This window comes from Trichogramma pretiosum, unplaced genomic scaffold (genome assembly GCF_000599845.2).
Source record: "Trichogramma pretiosum strain Unisexual culture from Peru unplaced genomic scaffold, Tpre_2.0 scaffold25, whole genome shotgun sequence".
In the NCBI taxonomy this organism is placed as follows: domain Eukaryota; kingdom Metazoa; phylum Arthropoda; class Insecta; order Hymenoptera; family Trichogrammatidae; genus Trichogramma; species Trichogramma pretiosum.
Window position 1 is genome coordinate 1,449,379 of NW_019641621.1, and position 20,274 is coordinate 1,469,652.

The window sequence follows — 20,274 nt, forward strand, 5'->3', positions numbered from 1 at the left end:
ACCGGAGGAGTCGACTTACCATTATGGGCTTGTACTAACAAAACAGTTGTAACAGCTTTTTACAGCAAAATTCATTCATTCACATTTAAAATATCCATAAAAAAATTAATTTAAAAAAAAAAATTATTTTTGCAGGGTTTCCAATAATAATTTAAGGTAATAGTAGGTCGTAAGTCCGTTCGATCGTTGTCCATTATTAAATTTATTGGAATAAAAAAAGTCAGTTGAAGTGAAGAACATTCGAAGCAGATGACATCCAGTGGTTGAAAAGATTCGTAGGCAGGGAACAAACAGGAACAATTTACAGAAACAGAAAAAGAGAGATAAATATTAGTATAAGTCATAGTTTCAACCAAGAAAAATAATCATTAATAGTACATAATGCAATAAGTGCAAATGTGTTTTTTTAACGCATAAAAAACATATTTGCCCAAGTTGTATGTATTATTTTTTCTCTCGAGAGCCTAAAATTAGCGGCAACTTCTTTTTAGTTCAGAGTGCATAAAATGATTCTAAAGGTAACTGTGATGAAAAACGTGCAAGTTTTAGATTTATAACTACGTACTTATTTATACTACGTATAATGAGTATCAATCACTCAAATACTACGTTATTGAAATAATGAATCACATGCAATTTATTCAAATTCAATATCAATTTATATACAAAACTTTACAATTTCTTTAATTTTTTGAAATTAAAAGAATGCCAATTAAATAATTTTTATCAATTTATGAAAATAAATTAATTTTCCAAAAATTATCATATGTAAGCCGTGATCGTTATTCATGCCAATAATATTGAGTATATAATTCAAAATATAAGTACGAGGACTATGCTTCATAAATGTTTACATTTGATTGAAGTTTATTAAACAGTGATTTCAAAATTATTGTAAAAAATAAGTTGACTGTTACAAAGAAGCATAGTTAGGTACATTATTAGTTTTTGATCACTTTTCGTAATCTTGTAAGCATTATAAGTATCCGAATAATATATTCACACTAATTATCATACAATTCGCAGCTTAACAATTCTCAACCATGTGATAATTCTTGGAAAGATATATACTATATAGTTATACTCAGTTAATTTCAATTTTATGGAATTTACGAAAAATCGCATTTCATAATGCGAAAAGAATTTTGATTATTTCAATTTACAAAATTAATTTTGTCCTATAATGCTTCCTTTTTTACTTTTACTTTTTTCAATTTAGATTTTGAATTTATATACTCAATACAGGTTGACGTAAATTTATTTTTGTAACATTTTGGCAGAATATAAGAGGTGTACGGCATCAGAGTGAAAATGAAAATATTACACATGATCTTTTGCCATTTTTACTTGAACGAACGTTTGATTTTAGTTCTCAAAAAATGTCTAATATAAATGATATGCGATTTACAAAATGATCACTTTTACTCTGATATATATTATCATTATATGGTGTAAAAAATGTGTACATATAAGTATTAAATCATGCATGAGTTCGATCTCAAGTTTTCCGTGCTACTTTTATTTTTCAGCATAACATCTAATCCAATTATAATTTATACATAAGTAGACAAGAGTATTTATATGTATATACAACAGTTCTTATACATAATATCATATAATTCGCAAGAGAAATACTTTGTACAGGAAATTAAGAAAAAGTCGACTTACCGTTGGCATCTTTCCTAGATTCACTCGAATCGACTTTTGGGCGATATTCTGAAAAATAAAAATAATGATAATGATGATAAAATATAATAAGTAAGATAATTATCGTTGTAATATTTCTCTATGATGGAATGGTTGAGCTTGAGATTATTTGCGCATCAATCAATCCGGAAGCCGCGCGGAAAAGGTGGTCGATAATGCACTTGGCGCATTGTGCCACTTATAATTTGCTCGCTGGCAGCTACCTAGCTACGAAGGATAAATGAAAGATTGTATTTGTAGCAGGTCTGTGATTAAAAGCTGGAATTCGACAAACGGCAGGTAAGGCGCTGCTACTACCTACAGTAATACGACGAAGCGTGGCTGCCGTGCGCGAATCTGATGGTATGTCGCACAACGAGCTAAAGATCTTGTTTGTAAGACGAGAACTACAGTTACTTGACCGACTCCATAAGCCCGTTTTCTTATGTTCTTATACAAGTGCAGAAGGTTACTTGCTAGCATACTTCACATCTTCACTTGGCTGTACGTATGAATTATATTCGCGATCTAACGCGTACACACACGCGACCGAGACATTTATGGGGCATTTCGTGCGTCTGCCTTAATGCATTTTTGTATTTACTGTGGCGCATTTCAACCGAGGCTTATATAACTTTCCTTGCTTTTCAACGCGATGCACGCCGATAATTTATTATCGACTCGTGCACACTTTCGTTGGAACAGGTTCGTTCGGGCGAGGATTGCCAAAATGCAGCTCTCGACTTACGTGCGTCAACGATGGCGAGCATAAATACGGACGAGCGCGAGTTATGCATTGTGCGGATCGAAATTTCTTTGGAAAATCAAAAGTCGAAGCTATATTTAAGCGAATGTGATCGAAGGAGCGCTGCCCGAGTGGCGAGGAAAAATATCCCGACCAGTGATTACAAAGCTTTCTCTCACGCATGGACACAAGAGGATGCTAAAATGAGCACAAATTCTGAATAAGTTTATGCATGTCACATGATTTCTCGACTCAATAGAATATTTCCTATTTTCTTACTTCCATACTTCATTTTTAGGCTACTCGAGTTATTTTTTTTTTCTCAAGTACTTTTTTTGTCTTTTGGTATATTATGTTAATCAGCAACTTTCTGCGCGTATGATTTCTAAAAACAAAGATTACATGAGGGAACTTGATAAAATACTCGAAAAGTCGGGCACTTAAAATATGTTGACACCTGTTGCGCATCGATACTGTCGTAAAGAAACGATGACGTTCTCGAAGAATCTCGTTTATTGCTGTTTAGCTGCTCGGATAAAATGCAATAAAATTAAGCAAGTGCCACTACGTTACCGGAATAACAAGTGGCTAAAAAATTTAAGGAAAAAATATCGCTGGACATGCCATTCCACGAGTCGATTCTATTTTTGAATTTTTCATTCATTGAATTATTATGTAAATAAATACAAAGAATGCATCAATCTTGATCGATATTTTTCATTACGATAAAAGTTGAAAATAAATCAATGGGGCTTTGAGCAAATTAATACGAATCAATCGAGTACTTTGCACACACCTTTAATAATCTGATAAAGTCACGCATCTTATTAATAACAATATATCGGTACTTTCAAGGCAGGCTCAGTTTTGCATTTGTGCAACACCTGCAGCAGCCCCAAGGTTATTATTCAATCCATGTGTACCTTCATTATAGTTAATTCGAAGCGCGAGGAGCGCGAGAGATTGTTTATAAATAAAAGAGCCGCGGAGCTATTTGTGAAAAATTTAGCGCAGCAGGACTATGAAGCTATTTAGAGTCGCGGACGGAGAGAAAAATATTCGCTCGAGACGAGTGAGTGTGTGTGTAGGTAGCTGTATAGAGCTGCATTTAGCGAGCGTAAAATAAAATTGAAAATGTTTCGAGAGAGCAGGAGGAGAGATATAACGCCGAGGTTTGCACATATATAGATACGTGCTACGGCGTACATGCACACATGCAGACTATATGCTACGCTCGCAATGGTGGTGACTGTGATATTCGTGCCAGTAGGTTGTTCAATATATACACACGTATATATACGCGATCGTACAGACCTTATAGCCTACGCGATTTTAAAAGCAATGCGCCAGACCAGAGAGTAAGAGAGAGAGAGAGACCTCTTACTCTCGACTTTCTTATTGTGACTACAAAGTATGGACTCTTGTAACATTTATGCCCGTGCGCGAAAGAATGCATTATTCCTCGAAATTGCCTCGGCCCAATGATGCTATTACGGAGCTCTTGACTATCGCATTTATATATGTGCGCGCATGAAAATTCGACGTATTCGTGCAGGCTCGCTGTAATAGCATCGGCGACACACGCGAGCCCCGCGAATACCGCACCGATCGACGCACCAGCAACACATCAACAAATTGCTGTATTGACACTGTCCAATGAGACTCGACGTTTTCACGGTTACACTTCTAAAAGGGGAGTGGACTTTACTTTCACCCGACGTAAATCAATGAATGCTATACATGTATATATATTCTATGATATGCAGTGTGACTCTCGCGACTCGCGCAGCGCCAAGGAGCGAGAAAGAGAGAGAGAAAGACAGTCGCGACGCTTGTACGATCGCGTGTAAGAATCCTGCGCCCGAGTATACATATAAGCTGTAGTAGTGTTGTTAAAACTACATCATATTATTTGCTTCATCATATTATTTCGCCTTTTATGTAATATCGTTTCGAATATATATAATATTTTATGATGCTTCACCGTGACGTATTGCTTATATACACAAACACACGTATAATATAACTAAACGACAAGACTGGATTTACGAAAAAAAAAATCTTAAAACTCACTTCTCGATATCGTGTATCTATAAATAGTTGGTATCGAGAGTATTGCATATTTTCATCGTTTCATTGCGAAACTATTATATGCGGGGACGTGTTTATTGCCGAACGCCGATCGTCGACAGTGCCTGTATATATTTCGACAATTCAGATGTCTTTTTTTTTTTTATTTTTATCAAAGTTTTTAAAGGTATACGTCCGATTACAAAAAAGCTCGATTTGCGCGTATGCGACACACACACGCCTACATGCAAAACTTGATATATTTGTAATAAATTCGCAAATTTCTCACATGAGCCGCAGCGAATTCCATTACGCATTTCATAAAGGAACAATTTTTCGGAGTTGCGTCAGTAGGAGATTCAGAAACTCGATGTCGTTAGGTTTTAAATTTTATGAACGCGCGTCTGGCAGAAAAAAAGTCATCGCTCGCGGGCTGCTAATTTGCTTACTACACTTTATAACGTGCGCAATACTTGCAGATTGTCGACCACAGAAACCACCGCATCCATGCGCAACAACCCCCCGAACGTGTCTCTCTCTCTCTTATGCTTAAGGATAGCGAATTCGAGCATGCCTTTCGAGAAGTTGAATTTGGTGCGTCCAAACTAGTTTTCACGAGGATAAGAGGACAGAAAAACAGACGGAAAGAATGCGCAAAGTTTGGTCTTCTTTTAATTCGAAATTCCCGGGGCACGAAAAGAAAAAATTGTTCGCAAAAGTCAATCGCTAGGCAGCAATTTGCAGCGCACACATGTTACGCTAGGAACACGATCGGCGATAATATATTCGCTCGTAACCACAATCGATGTTAAAAATATCAGCTTTCGAGCGCGACGATTGCGAAGTCGACATTCGGTGAGGCTAAATTAATATGTCCGTTGTTTATTAAATAGAAAGTACACGTAGCAGGCTGATAAATAATAATTGCGCGTGTAAGGGGCTCATTGGCACGCGCACAACACTGCAGCAGATTCGCAACTCGAGTATCGGAGCCCGTCCCAATATCGTAGCGAGGTGCCGCTCTATGCACGCTTTGGCTTTGCCTAATCGAATCGCGCGCTCCATACCGATCGTCGCGAGCAAACTCGTAACGCGCGTACATCATCTCGCTGCTATATGTAGCTATAGGCTGTTGTGAAAAATTCTTCGACTTTACGGAAGAGATCGATTATCGGCGATCGGCGCAAAAAAGAAAAACGCACGAGCTGCACCGGTTTGGCCAGGCATCGGCTACGAGTTATTCCTTCCAAATCACCGATCTCTCGCGGTCTGTTTTTTTCTTTCTCGAGTTTGATTTATGCAGCGCGCGTAAATATTTGTATGTATGCATAGAGTTATACGTATACAGAGAGCGCGCAATGTTTATCTAGTCTGGTGCACAAAAGAAATGCGCGCGGCGCGACATTATGACGAAACCGATGACGTTGAAGAATGCGTGCCGCTGCTGGCGCATACATGTTTATATATGAGCATCGTGTGCAGGATAGCGCGAAGCGCAGCCAGGACGATTATACGCTGCGTAGCCAGTGGAAAATAACCTACTTTTTACAACAATGATGAAAAGTTGTTTTCATGTGAAAATCTTTCTTTTTTTCTCTCTCTCTCTCTCTCTCTCTCTCGTATTACGTGGCGTTATCAAGATAAACTTTGGTGTTACAAGCGATACATATAGCTAGGCGAAATAGATGCTGTAATAAGCATTATGCTCGGTATAAAACTCGCGTGAGTAAAGTTCACGCTAGCGATGAAGAGTATCGCACCGGAGGATCGTTACATATATTATGCGCATACAACTTCTCGCGCGCACGTGATAAAAGGAAGAGAAGAAAAAAAGGCGGTCAGCGCTGCAGCGCGTCGATCGCTACGTATAATGATGTGTGTAACCGATCATTCGAAACCGGGGCATGTGTATTTACACACGCATACTCGGCCTACACTGCATCCGTGTCGTCGTCGTCGTCCTCATCTTGGCGCACAAAAAGGCTCCGACGAATCAAATGGTATCGCGATGTCGGCGAGGGCCGATCGGAAATCGAGTCGGGATTTTTCTCGATTTTTCGTGCACACGGTCTCTGCTCTTACGCATCGATATAACTCGTGTACGTAGGCGACACGCGGCGTCGCGAGGAAAAGCGATAATAAGTAACGAAAGGACAACGACAATATATCGTCGCTCTGCGCACCTTCACTGCAGCTCACTCCTAATTTCAATACTTTCTCCGCGCGGCCGATGTTACAGAGAGCTCGGCAGTATAGGTATCTCGGAGCGATGGTGCGTGCGACGACGACGACGACTACTAAATTGGCCTCGAGCTTTAACCGGCAAATTTGTGCATCATGCCGAGATTTAGCATTTTGCGCGCGCGCGCGGCATATCTTATGCAAGCGCGAGAAACGACGAGAAGTGCTGTATATGCATGCTGTATATAAGACACGTAGAGGCTCCCTTTCCATTTGGGACGATCGTCTGCCCGGAGCGGAGTCGTACGCGGCATAATAAACGAGGATCCAAGTGCTGCTGCAGTCTCGACGAATATACGTCAGAGCTCTGCTGAGCTAGGCTCTATGTAGGTAGCTACGGCTTCGCGCAATGGCACCTAGTTTCTTTTCTCCTCGATTCTTCGCTGTTGTACCGTTAGCTCGTCTCGACTAGCTCGAGTCGTCGGCGCGGCTATGTATATATGAGAGAGCCTCGTGGCTCTGGCCCCCGTTCTTTGAACCAAGTTTGCGACACCTGCACTTGCCTTGCCTGACTGCCTGATTCCCCGAGTCGGGCAACTACCTCCACGTTTTCTTCTGCGGCTGCTGCTGTTGCTGTTGTTGTATTCGCGCAAGACCTATCTACCTACATTAAAACACTTTTATATTATATGCAGGCGTGCAGGAGTACAAAGGCAGAGAGATACATTTACACTATAAATATTGTGACGTAACGATTTGGATCAGGCGCGCTTTTCAGAGCTGGCTCGATTCATCCCACAGCTCGAGGCGATCATCGATCGTCCCACACGTACATGTATACGGTACAATGGCAAAATCAGCTTTTGCGCCGCGCACGAATAATTATTGTAAAGCGCCGATCTCGATACGCCGTGTAATGATTCACGCATCGATTGTTGCGCGCGCGCGCGAGCTCGTGATCGATCAAAACGGAGAAGAGAGAGATTCAACGACGTTGTAATACGCCGTTCGCGCGTTGGAGATTCGCCTGTATCAAAGACCAAATTGCCGATTTTGTAATGATCATCGATGAAAAAAAGAATGGCAACGTCTTTGAGGTATTCGGCGCGATTCTCTCTTTCTCTCGCGCTCGTATAAATAAACACGCAGCGAATGTCAAGTTTTATGGGCAGCTGTAAAAAATGTGCAGTTAGCGAATTGCAGGGCATTTGTCGTTGTGGTACACGAATGTGCTGCTTCTGCTTAGTTGTTTACAGTCGATCGTGTGCGTAGTACGTCGCGTATGTAGGTAAGCTGCTGCGTAGGATGTATCCTATATGGCACTATATACCGATTTATACGTGCCTCTCTCTCTCTTTCTGTGTATACATACATTTCATATACTCTTGGCTATATAGTACAGCGCATAGAGCTCGGCTAAAGTAAGTATATAGTTAAGTAGTGCTGGTAGCGCCGCAAAATATAAGGTACAGTTACGGTAAACTCGATCGGCTCGAACTTGCACTCTGTGCGTTGGTCTCGTCCTCGTCCTCGAGTCGCATTGCCCGACTAACAGCGCTTCATCGTCTCCTACTCGCGTACTCGCGCAAGTTCAATTTTTTTATGCTTCCTATTACTACTACTACTACTACTACTACTGTGCGAGCAAGTACTTGTCTTTCGTTCTTGGCACGATCGTTTCTTTTTCTTTTAGCCGTTGGTGATTTTTTTCGCTCGCTCGATCGATCGCTTCATCGAATTCAACGCGTCATGCTACAGATGTGTGTCGATCGCTGTATACGTCGTGTGGCACGCGCGAACTCGATCTCGATCTCGATCGATCGTCGCGCAAAAATCGACGCGATGACGTCTCATCTCGATGATGACGATGGACGGAAGCTCGTCGACGAGGAGCCGACGTAATTGAGAGTGCACTCGAGATCGACGCCGGTATAACAATTATAATTTACGAGTACAACGCATGCACCTGCCTAGGCGCCGTGTATAACATGCAGCTCGACTAATGTGCTTACGGAGCGCAGTCGGCTGGGCTCGATAGCGAAATCGTGAGCAGCAGCTCGATGAATTTTCCGCATTTTTGCGCTCGCCAGATTCGCGCTGCTGCTGCTCGATTGTGGCTTTTAAAGCTATAATGCATCCGACAATTTGCTTCTTCCTATCTGTCTCTCTCTCTCTCTCTCTTTTTTGCGCACGATCGCGCGTATACAGATATATATACTCGAGTTTTGTGCATTTGCCCGAGCGAGAGTTTCGCAAAATGAGCAGCGCGGATCGTTTCCAGGCACGATCTCGGACGCGAATCCGCTCGTTTTTCACTCGTGGCGCAGCTTGCGCGCTTCAATATCATCTCTGGCTTGCGCGCGCGAACGCGCCGAGCGACTGCTTACATACTTATAGCCGATCAGAGTCTTTCACTTTCGCTAAAGCAGCAGCAGCAGCAGGCACTGCTCTGGCTTGCGAAACTTTGCTCGTTACTATATGTGGAGATCTGTATGTATAGCATTATATAGCGCAGCATCTCTGCAGCGCAGCAGCTCGACGACGAGACTCGGCTGCAGCGCCGAGTTTCGTACGTTATGCACCTCTCTCGAAGACGTTTTACGTTTCTCGAATCGAGAAGAGCGCACGAGTCAACGGACTACCTTGCGGTTGATTATAACTCGACACGCGCCATTATTTATGCTCCGAGCGCTCAAAGCCTGAGCAAGGACATTTACTCGTACTTTTTCTCTCGTATTTCTCGGCCGTGATTGACCATTGGCGCGCGCCGATATGTATCCATTACTGCGAGACTCGACGTAGTTGCGCCTCGATAATTGCCTCCGGCCGATTCATAATTTTTCGGATTTTCCAATTAATAGCCTCGTGTCATTTGCATTTGCTTTTATAGACTTTAATAAATATAATAAGAGTAACATTGGCCGCGACCGTTCGAGGCACGAGATGGAATCTCTGCGATCGAAGAATGACAAAAATGAAGGAAAAAAAGAACGATCGCTCGGATCGAAACGCGCCTGATATATTACGAGCAGATTTCGGCGGCACGTATAGATCGGCGGCGCCTACGTACCATTTCGCGTTTTCGCTACGCGCTTTCGCCAGGCCGTGAAGATTTTTTTCGCCAAAGTTTGTGTCGGCGATCGTGTCGTTGATTTTTTTTTTGTAATTTCCTGCGCATACACGATTATAACTGTCCGCTTCAAATGTGTCTGCGATGAATTAATATATACGCGCGGCTACTGTTACTTTACACGCTTAGCGCGTAAATTATATAAACCGCGAGCTTGATGTGAATATACATATGTACGTGAGCGTGTGTATATAGATAGATAGACATAGATATAACTAAATGTAAGAGTCAATTTTTTCACAAAAATGTTCCTGTCACAACTTTCTCTCGCTCCGGCAAAAGCCACCTCTCAAGAATGCCATACATATATATATTGCAATTATATTATTAATAATCGTACGAAATATATAAAAATATTGGAAAAAATCCCTCGCTGATTTTTCAATGGGATGAAAGTCGCAGTTTGAGCGACGCTTTTTTCTTTCTTCTCTCCTTTTTTTTTTTTGTTTAATGCCACTCAAACGGCAATATACTTTTCCATTGAAATTGAATGTAAATGCCGAACGACGACGAAGATCATATGCTTTTCACCGCGCGAGAGAGCTATTAATGAAAATATGCCAATTGTTGCTGCAGAGGCTGTGGCTGTGGCTGTGCCGCGCGGGGGGATATTTTCGCTGCGAAACGCACAATCACCCGAAAGCTTGTATTACACGCGGCCTTATGAAAAGTAACGCGCGCGTATATCTAAACTGCTATATTATACATAATAGCCCGCAGTTATAAAAGCGTCGATCTTTGGCCGCGTGCGGCAATTTTCATACATTTCTCGTACATAGTCGAAGAAAAGATAAAGTGATAATTGCAGCACACGCACGATCTGTCGGACGCAGTTAATTTATTTCGATTTCATCAGCAATTTGGAGGTAAACTGGATCCAAGGCGTATATTCGAGTTTTGTCATTGCGAAAGGCGCGAGAAATCACGCTGCAGCGGCGCAATCGTTTTTGTAAATCGAGTCGCGAGAATACTCGATCGCTTTGAATATCGATCGGAAATTGGGACTTACCGCGATCGTTATCGACGTTGGCACGGGCGGCTTGGCCGATCGAGAGGACGAGCGCGAGGAGAAGCAGCGGCAGCAGCGATCTGAGCCCCATCGTGCTTGCGGACATTGCGCTTGAGGACACACGGACACTGGATCGAGCGCGAACCTATGCACCTCGGCACTGTCATGTAAGGCGACAAAGCAGCTTCTCCGATCGCTTCAGCATCTGTTCAGCAGCGCGTCGACGATCGCTCGGGGGATGCAGCAAGTGCCGATCTCTCTTGGCCCTCCGGAGAACTCGATCGCAGAACTATTTCCGGACGAGACACTGCGGCTTCGGTGCGCTCGGAACTTTTTTCTCTCCTTCTTTTTGCACAACAAACAGAATCCAAGGCACAGTCGTTTATATGATAAAAGAGGCCTTAATTTCTATGCGTAACAAAAATGTTTTTTTTTTTTACTTTTTATATTTTACTCGATTCTATCTATTTGGCTCTAAAGGCAAAAAAAATTGTGTATCGTATCGGCGCGGCTTGCCGTCCGATTTCGCGCGGCAGCTTTAAATGTCCTGATGGTACGGTATGAACTGACGTCTACTGTGACTGCGCGCGGCCGTGTTAGCGGAGCCGCAGCAGCAGCAGCAGCAGCAAAAGAGAGAGAGAGAGAGAGAGACGTTCAAAACTGCAAAACCGGGGTAAACCTACTCTACACCAAGATCGCGAGAGAAAGGTCCCTTTCAAAGGAGTTTCTCCGCTATACACACACACAGAGATACACACACACACACACACACATACAGATTGAAAGAGCCGAGCGAGGCGCGCACACACGCTCACATTTCCTCCTTCTTTTTCTCCTTCTACTCTATATTTTAGTGCCCTCTCTCTTAGCCTTTCTCATCATAACACTTCGACACACTGCACACACGTATTTTGCTGTATATACACGACGAGCTGTACGCACGTTTGCTCTCTCTTTTGCCGTCGTCGCGGCGCATGGACGCGTATAGTGTACTTCGACGACGGTGCCTTCCTTTTTGATATTGGCATTTTGATATCGCGCTCCCGCGTCCGTTTCATTTTTAGCATTTTTCTCCGAGGGAAAACATCGCTCTCGCGAATAACGACGAGACATTAGAAACATAAACACATGACGGCTACGCAGGTATCGAAGGACCAACGACATTCGATCTCGATTAAATTTGGATGCCTCGATTTTTGTGCCATTTTTCGCCTCGTGGATAAATTTCGAATTGGATCGCGGGATAAAAATCCATCGCGAAGGGGGATCCACGCGAGAAATCGAGTTCAATAACGGGCATTATGCAGAATCTGGGCTAAAAGTATACTCGGCGAGCTGTATTATACCTCGGACGAGCAGCGCACGAGGATAGCCGATGACGTTGGAAGCCCCGTTTTTCGCTCCCTATATTCCGAGCAGCGACTATAAACATTTTCACGACCTTGGGCTTGAAAAGCTTCGCCGTGAAAATTGCCCCCCGAGTTCCCTCGATCGTAACATATATCTCGTATGTAGTCGTCCACTTAACCGCGACTCCGTGCATATAATAACGTATGCACGATGGGACGCGGATGTAAGTAAGAGTAAACAAGCCTCGCAACATTACAATATAATGTCAAGTGAATTTTAAAATTCCTCGAGCGCGTGCAAAAGACGCCGAGTAGTATAAATACGCTACTTATGATTTTTCTACTATATACCTAAAGCTGTTTATGCGGCCTGCATATGTACATACAAGTATATTGCAAGTGTGTGTGTGTGTGTATGCATCGGACAGCTTTACGCGCTCGTGACTTTCTCTCGGGGAGTCGCGGAGAATTCCGATCCGCGGCGGCGGCGGCGGCGGCGGCAGCCAACCTCGTATTACCGGTCCAAACTGCAACATGTCTATAAGTAATATCATTGCCATTTTTTAGCGCTATCCTTTTTTTCTCTCTCTCTCTCTCTCTCGAGCGCGCCACCGTCTCTCTTTCCTCCTTCGAAAATTCAGGGCTCCGCTGCACTGCATCTGTGTGGGCATGCGTCCAGACTTGTTTTTATGCGGCTTACTTCATTTTCGAGTACGACGAGCTTACGATTTACGATAGCTCTACCGAGAAAATTCATTATGATACTTTATCGGGCTGATTTTTTTTCTTTCCTCATCGAGACCATTTAAATTGCGTCTTTATGTTATTAATGAAAGCGAAAAAATCATTTCCTTTTTTAACGTATAATTCTATTACGTGTCGTATATAGCTACAAGACTACAAATATTTCCCATGCTGACCCTTGAACTGATCAGAGAAATTAAAATCAAGCAGTTATCTCGTATAATTACCTCAATTAGATGTTAAACATTAATCGAAAATGTCATCATATGCAGTCCTTGCGAAATTCAAGCATTTACTCTCGATCGAGCAGATAGAACCGACACTTGCCAAATTTTCTCGATCGTTAATTACAATTGCGATGATTGTCGCGTGATTTTCACGAGAGGTGGCGAACCTCGACGACGGAGTGTTTGGACAATTTTCTCGAAGCAAAACATACATATACGTAAGCAAAGCATCGATTGAGTCTCCTAATTAATGCTCGCAGTCAGTGCGTAAGTAAACAACTTTTTAATTACTTATCATTAATCATAATTTGCCAAGGAACATAACTATTATATCATAGCTGCGTAACTGCACTCGGAAGTCTGATAAGTTCGTGAAAAATCAATCTTACCTTGCGTTGCGCTGACTATTTTGCACGCCTATGAAAGTTGTTGCTTCGAGTAAAAGTCGACAAATAGATGACTCAATTTTCATTTTACGTTACAATCGATTCAATTCAAAATCCCGTTCGACGTCGTGTATGAAACATTTTTTACACGTTTCCAGTTTTTTTTTTTTTGCAATCGTCATATTTTGAAATATTGCTTATCTCGATTAATTTTTTTTACTTTTTGTACGATTTAAGCAACCTTCGAGCAGACGCTTCATTTTCATCGTGTTAATAATCGCTCCGAAATGAGCACGAGCACTTTTTGAACGATTTCGTACGGTCGATGCGTGAACTCGAGCAGTGTGTTGATAATGAAGGTTACTAATTTCACGAGTTCGTGTCCTTTTGCTACAGCAGCACAACGCGGCATCATTCGCGCCTTTTCCGAATCATCAAAACATTGAAGATCAACCCTAAGCTTTACGACTTCACCACTAAATTTCACTAAAATAAACAACATTATCAGACAGATTTTAACTTTTTATATGGTACTTGACTTTCGCGCATTCGTTGCAACAAACAAACTAATAAAACTCACAAAACATGTGCACCACTCGGGCCGATGACTCATCTGCATAACGTAAATCTCGTCACGACCATTCTTGGCCTCTGATTGGCCGAGCAGCAGGAACGCCGCATTTCAAACAGATATTTGAAAGTTACAACGCTCTTTTCAGAGCGCTCCAATCTACTACATGCGTCAACTGTCGTTTTGCTGCGGCTACTCGACGACTCCTTGCATCGCGGCAACGCAGCCGTTTACTATTTAATATACACATTCTCTATTTTATTGACGATTGTTCGTAAATAGTTCGAGAAAGAAACATGAAATTGAGATAATAGTGCTAGTTGGATAATTACTGTGGTGTAACAGCGTATTATTTACATTACGCACCCGAGACTGAAACATTTGTGATTTCGTGTTGTTGTTGCTCTTGTACTGCATATAGGCTTGAACAATTGAGTTCTTATAAACCATTCATAAAGGTTTGTGTCTACTAACCAACATTTTAAACATTCTTTCCTCACGAGTATATTTCCCTTCATATAATATTGACATTTCATTCTTTGTTCATGTTAGTAGAATCTTGTTAATCCATGATTCACAAGATTAAATAATATAGTGTAAATTAAGTTACCCTGCATACTTTTTTATAAATGAATTAAAACTACAATTTGTTTTTTGTGCATTTAGTAAACAAACATCTAATGCAGAGTAGTAAACAAACTTTCTTTTTATAGATGGAATCTCGTCTTCCTAAGGCAAATTTTCAATTCAAAGTACCGGCAAGAACAGCAACAGCAGCTCCTAGCAGTATTAATGCTATTAAAGCCAACCTTACAGCAACCACTAGTGATGCAAAAGCTTCAACGGTAAAAACAGTGGAAACATCAAAAACCATGAGTGCTACAAGTAGTGCTTCCAAGACAGATGAGAACAAAGCACCTATGACTCGAACTAATACATTGACCACTCAATCCAGAGTTAATGGCATCGCAAGAGGAGCAGTTAAAAGAACTGGTGCTAATGTCAATAATGTTATAGAACCTAAGAGAGCCAACTTAAAAACTACTATGAAACCAACCGGTATTAGGCCAGTTAGACCTGCTACTACAATTGGAGCACTTAGATCTGCAACTGCTTCTGGAGCAGTAAAATCTACTTCTGCAGCTACTAAAAATCTAAGAGTTGCTAATGTTGCTAGTACAGCTACAACATCTAAGACCACCGGTGCAAAACCTTCCAAATGGGATCTTAAAGGGCGCCTTGAATATACTAATAATGAACTGACTGCATTAAAGCAAAAACACAAAGATGTAACTTCCCAATTTAACGATATTCAAGAAGAAATCATCAGTTTGAGAGAAAGCGAAAGTACAAATAGATTGAAAGCTGAAACATTAGAAAAAACTTATAGTAAGATAAATGATGAAATCAAAAGTTTAAAATCAAAAATTGATGAACTCACAAAAGAAAGAGATCGTTTATCTGAAGAGTTAAAAGAATCAAAAGAACTGTATGAAGAAACAGCAAAAAGTTTAGAAGAATTTAAGAATGATGTAGAAATTAAGGCAACATTAATAAAAAACCAAACCAATGAAATCGCACAACTCAAAGAAGAATTAGAAGAACATAAAAAGTCTAGCACGAAAGAGATCAATGAGCTGACAGCAAAGAACAATGACTTATCAGACTTGGTGATGGACTTGGACAAAGATAGAAGAGCTTTGCATAATGCTATTCAAGAATTAAAAGGAAACATTCGAGTATTCTGCAGAATCAGACCAAAGATTCCTAAGGAAGCTTCTAAAAAGTAAAAAATTTATTTAGGTTTTATTAAAACAATTTAAATATTTTTATACTAAACAATTATTAATATTTTCAGTTTGTGCACCATCAACTATTTAGATGAATGCACTCTTGAGATTTCTAAAGCAGAAGATGCTTATAGTAACAAAGTAAAGCAACGCAATGAATTCTCATTTGATAGAGTATTCCCTCCTAATTCTACACAAGAAGATGTGTTTAAAGAATTATCAATGCTTGTACAATCAGCGCTTGAAGGCTACAATGTATGTGTGTTTGCATACGGTCAAACAGGATCAGGAAAAACCTATACAATGGAAGGTTTTCCTGGTACTGAAACCGAAGGCATGATTCCAAGAACAGTAAGTTGATTGATATAAATTCAAGTTTTAAATATTTTTATTTGTAATTATATTTTTACTATTTGTTTAGGTAAAACATATTTTTAAAGAAATGAAACATTTCGAAATGCTTGGATGGGAGTACAAAATTGAAGCCAGTTTCCTTGAAATTTACAATGAACAAATTGTAGATCTTCTTGATTATCAAAGAAAATCACATGATATTAGGATGGCTGATAGCAAAGGAACTGATCTATATGTTACTAATTTGCTAGTTCAGGAAATAAATAGTCCAGAGGAACTGAATCAGTGCTTATTAATGGCTCAAGAAAATCGCGCTATGGCAGCAACTCAGTCCAATGAACGGTAATTTTCAAAAATTAAAATGAGTTTTTTTTTAAATCAATGCTTTATAATCAATTATTTAAAATTTTTTATAACTTAAATTTTCAGTTCATCTCGATCCCATTCAGTTGCAAGAATTCGGTTAATAGGTACACATTCTGGTAAACAAGAAGTGTGTATTGGAAATTTAAATTTGGTTGATTTGGCTGGATCTGAAAGATTAAAAAATGAAGAAGCGGCAAGAATAGCAGAAACTAAAAATATCAATAAGTCTTTGGCAAATCTGGGACATGTGATCTTAGCTCTTTTACAAAAACAAGATCACATCCCATACCGGAATTCTAAACTTACTCATTTGTTAATGCCTTCTCTTGGTGGCAATTCTAAGACTCTCATGTTACTTAACATTTCACCACTTGATGATGCTTTCAATGAATCACTAAATTCCTTGAGGTTTGGCTTCAATGTTAATAACTGTAAAACGGGTACTGTTAAAAAAGTAAAAACCACTATGTGAATGTTGAATTTTTAAGACCGCAACACTTATTCTGTTATAAATGCTGTGAGCATCAAATTAATTAAATAGTATGTTATTGTATTACTGTCGTCTTTACATACTGGAGTGCACAGTATTGCAATGAAAGATCTTATGATTCTGAAAAATATGTTTTGAATTGTAAGTCGTTGATTTTTTAATTTCATAACGCAATTTTATGCAATTGACTACTATGATAAAATGGCTTCTACTCATGTATTATCAATAAAGATTATTAGCTATTTTCTTTATTAGCTGTAAAAAATTATTTATATTTTATGTACGAATGCTAAAATGTACTGCAAAAGTTATTTAAATTTAACATTATGAGTATTAATGTGAAAATAATAAAAAGGCTATAGTTTACTTTCGACATTTGTTTTTTAGCAAATCTTTAATTACAAACATTGACAATTATTATGCGTTGAAACTTGGAAGGAAAATAATGCTATAGATAATTTTAAAAATATATACATTTATTCATCAATTTACAAAATCAAAATGTTTTTATATATTCAATTTGCGTTTTGAAATGCTTATAAAAGCATTTTTTGAGTATAAATGAAAAAATTAATTGCTTTTATACAGAAATTTCTCTATTAATATTGTACAATATAGATTAGAAATCAATGAAACACATTTACTCTTTATGTAATTTGGAGACTGTTCGTCTAACTTTTTCCAAGACTCCGACCATTTGATCATATTTACCAGTAGAATCTGGTAAGTTTTCAAAATTTATTACATCACAGATGTCTTTTGAAAATTTCTCAGCCGTCGGTAATCGTTTGTAGGGCGAGCAACTTTTTAATATTGGAGTACCTAACATTACTTTGTTTGTAATTTTACTAACAAATTTTGGTGGCAATATCGATTCATTTTTAGGAGTACTGTCTTTAAGATGACTCTCTCCTTCAATTGATGAGGTATTTTCAATGCCAGTACTATTCAAATCACTAGAACTCTCTGCGTTTGAGTACAGAGACGTATTATTCAATTCATCTGTATTTGATTGTTGAGAAGTGTTCAAAACATCTATATTCGATTGTTGAGAGGTGTTCAAATCATCTATATTTGATTGTTGAGAAGTATTCAACTCATCTGTAATTGATTGTTGAGAAATATTCAATTCATCTACATTTGACTTTTGAGATGTATCATTTGTTGTATTAATATTTGATTGTTGAGATGTATCTAAATCTGAGCAAGATTGATTTGATTTTTCTAATTCTGCCAGCAATTGTTTTTTTCTGCTCTCCAAATCAAGTAATGACGGTGAATCGGTCCTTGAATCCTTTTCTAGATCATTAGTGCTCTGAAAATGTACACAATAAATAAGTATTTTTTTACAGACAAATTGAAACACATAAGTATAAAATTTACCTTTAAAAGACTTGATGGATATTCCTTTATATCATTTTTATTTTCAACAATTTCATTTTCAATTTCTGCAACATTTACGTCTTCTGGTGGAGGCGGAGGAAGTGGATTTCCATCTTTTGGTAGTGGAGGTACAAATAGATCATTAGCAGGAACACATTCTACTAATGTTTCTAGAAAATATCATGATTATCATTTTTAATCTACAAAGAAATATGATTTTGAATTAATACCTTCTGCTTGCTCAATTTCCATATCACCAGCATTTAATGATGTACTATTAGATTTTCGACTAGGAACAAGAGATAACTTCTTTCGTTTGTATCCGTCATCTGCTTTTTTATGTTGTAAACGTGAAAGCATTGTCTCTTTGCTATTATTTACTTGAACAACGGAACCCCAATATTCATTACATTCCTGCAGAATACATAAAAGTTTTCAATGTTAGTTATGTAAGTATTTTTGGAAAACTAAGTTTAATTACATCTTGTATTCCAGGATGAGAAGGAATGTTGAATCCTGGAAAGTCTATAATTTTTTTAATATCGTATTTGTCCTTGTCGCCTGGTAAAATTATTTCTCCTTCTTCATCCGATCCATGATCAACATTTCCATCTGAATATACAGCTAGACCCGAATGTTGCAATCTAGCTTCCTCCAACCAGCCCGGTGGATATCCCAACTGCCTCATTCTGAATCATATAATCATACAAGATCAATCATTTTGTAAACACACTTTAAAAAAAATTAAAAAAAATGTTACCTGTATATATGTACAGGAAGCTCCGATTCTTCAATACCCAATGCTTCACGTAAATTAGAACTAATTTCACCTGCAGAAAAGTGTCCAAACTTTTGTTCGTCATCCATATGATATCTTAAACCCGAACCTTTTTTGAGATTATATTCTTTTCTATTTTTATTTATAGCTGCTGGATTTCTGGGTTGATCACAATCTCGCATACTATGATTTCCAAGGCAATTGAAACAAGACATTTTTGGTGTGAAATTGTTCTTCTTGACTTCTTCTTCATCATCGTCTGTTTCTTTCATAGGATTTTGGGTTGTCTAAGTAAAATTGTTTATTATTGAATTGTAATTTATCATTTTGTGTTGCGCATTGTATTCTACAAACCTTTTCATATAAAGGAATGTCAAGGGTGAAATTTCCAGTTTCATTTCCTGTGAAAAATAAGCAGTCATCCGTGTTTTTATCGTCATTCGACGTATTATCATCAATTTGTTTTTCGAAATCTTCGTTACAGACTCCATTGTCGTAAATTTCTAGTGTTAAATTTTCCATAGAAATTCGAATGTTTTCTTTTTTCGTCTTGGATAGTAGTGTGTTTTTGAAAAAATTTTCAATTTTATCTTTAAAGTTTCTGAAAAAATAAAGTTGCGTGAAAAACCTGGTGCCACGCAATTTTTGAATTGTGCACAAAGTTCACTCACTTGATGGACCTCTCATCTCTGAAAATAATTTGGAATGCAGGTTCCTCAGTTTCTTTTAATTCTCCTTCTTCGACTAGAAGAGGATCCTCCGGTTTGGTGAAGGAGTCGTCGACCTCTTGAATGGACAGGTTATTATCCATGTTTTGGTCAATAAAAACAATACTGTCGTTTGACATCTCTGTCGATGATTTTTCCGATACCACACTATCGTCCAAAGTTATTATCTCTGGTTCTTTCTCCATCGTGAGCTCTTACTTTTTCATTAATGATTGTTTAACTTAAGTAAAAACCCGCGATTTCAAGCTAAAAGAACTCGCCGACGTTTTGTTGTTGTCTTTTGCGTT

General features: G+C 39.1%; 2 protein-coding genes and 1 long non-coding RNA gene across 4 annotated transcripts; 1 reads left to right on the forward strand and 2 right to left on the reverse strand.

Annotated features, from left to right (window-relative positions):
- Nucleotide 1: 1 nt before the first annotated feature.
- On the reverse strand, nt 2-13,690 carry LOC111693635. Its single transcript, XR_002763450.1, has 3 exons — nt 13,531-13,690; nt 1,669-1,716; nt 2-55 (listed from the first exon to the last, which is right to left on the reverse strand). It is a non-coding gene; the product is annotated as an uncharacterized LOC111693635 (long non-coding RNA).
- LOC106654115 (protein claret segregational) lies at nt 13,324-17,471 on the forward strand. 2 transcript variants are annotated; one of them, XM_014373825.1, is made up of 5 exons: nt 13,324-13,408; nt 14,812-15,884; nt 15,957-16,239; nt 16,310-16,584; nt 16,672-17,471. In XM_014373825.1, exons 2-5 carry the CDS (start codon nt 14,812-14,814, stop codon nt 17,078-17,080), a joined length of 2,040 nt encoding a protein of 679 aa, XP_014229311.1. In that variant the 5' UTR covers nt 13,324-13,408; the 3' UTR covers nt 17,081-17,471. The 2 variants fall into 2 exon arrangements, with proteins under 2 accessions (XP_014229311.1, XP_014229310.1); XM_014373824.2 differs by lacking the exon at nt 13,324-13,408 and adding an exon at nt 14,250-14,556.
- A 129-nt stretch (nt 17,472-17,600) lies between these two features.
- Nucleotides 17,601-20,265, reverse strand: LOC106654096 (zinc finger CCHC domain-containing protein 8 homolog). The gene is made up of 7 exons (XM_014373798.2): nt 19,931-20,265; nt 19,614-19,860; nt 19,242-19,546; nt 18,963-19,170; nt 18,712-18,895; nt 18,482-18,651; nt 17,601-18,413 (listed from the first exon to the last, which is right to left on the reverse strand). The coding sequence occupies exons 1-7, from the start codon at nt 20,170-20,172 to the stop codon at nt 17,739-17,741; spliced, it is 2,031 nt and encodes a 676-aa protein (XP_014229284.1). The 5' UTR covers nt 20,173-20,265; the 3' UTR covers nt 17,601-17,738.
- Between the last annotated feature and the right edge of the window lie 9 nt (nt 20,266-20,274).

Bases quoted from the DNA above. Each gene is read 5' to 3' on its own strand.
- LOC106654115 (XM_014373825.1), top strand. From the start codon at position 14,812: ATGGAATCTCGTCTTCCTAAGGCAAATTTTCAATTCAAAGTACCGGCA. The intron at 16,240-16,309 runs GTAAGTTGATTG...CTATTTGTTTAG, and splicing joins AAGGCATGATTCCAAGAACA to GTAAAACATATTTTTAAAGA. The intron at 16,585-16,671 runs GTAATTTTCAAA...TTAAATTTTCAG, and splicing joins GCAACTCAGTCCAATGAACG to TTCATCTCGATCCCATTCAG.
- LOC106654096 (XM_014373798.2), bottom strand. From the start codon at position 20,172: ATGGAGAAAGAACCAGAGATAATAACTTTGGACGATAGTGTGGTATCG. The intron at 19,171-19,241 runs GTAACATTTTTT...TATATGATTCAG, and splicing joins CTTCCTGTACATATATACAG to AATGAGGCAGTTGGGATATC. The intron at 18,414-18,481 runs GTAAATTTTATA...GTACATTTTCAG, and splicing joins ATCCATCAAGTCTTTTAAAG to AGCACTAATGATCTAGAAAA.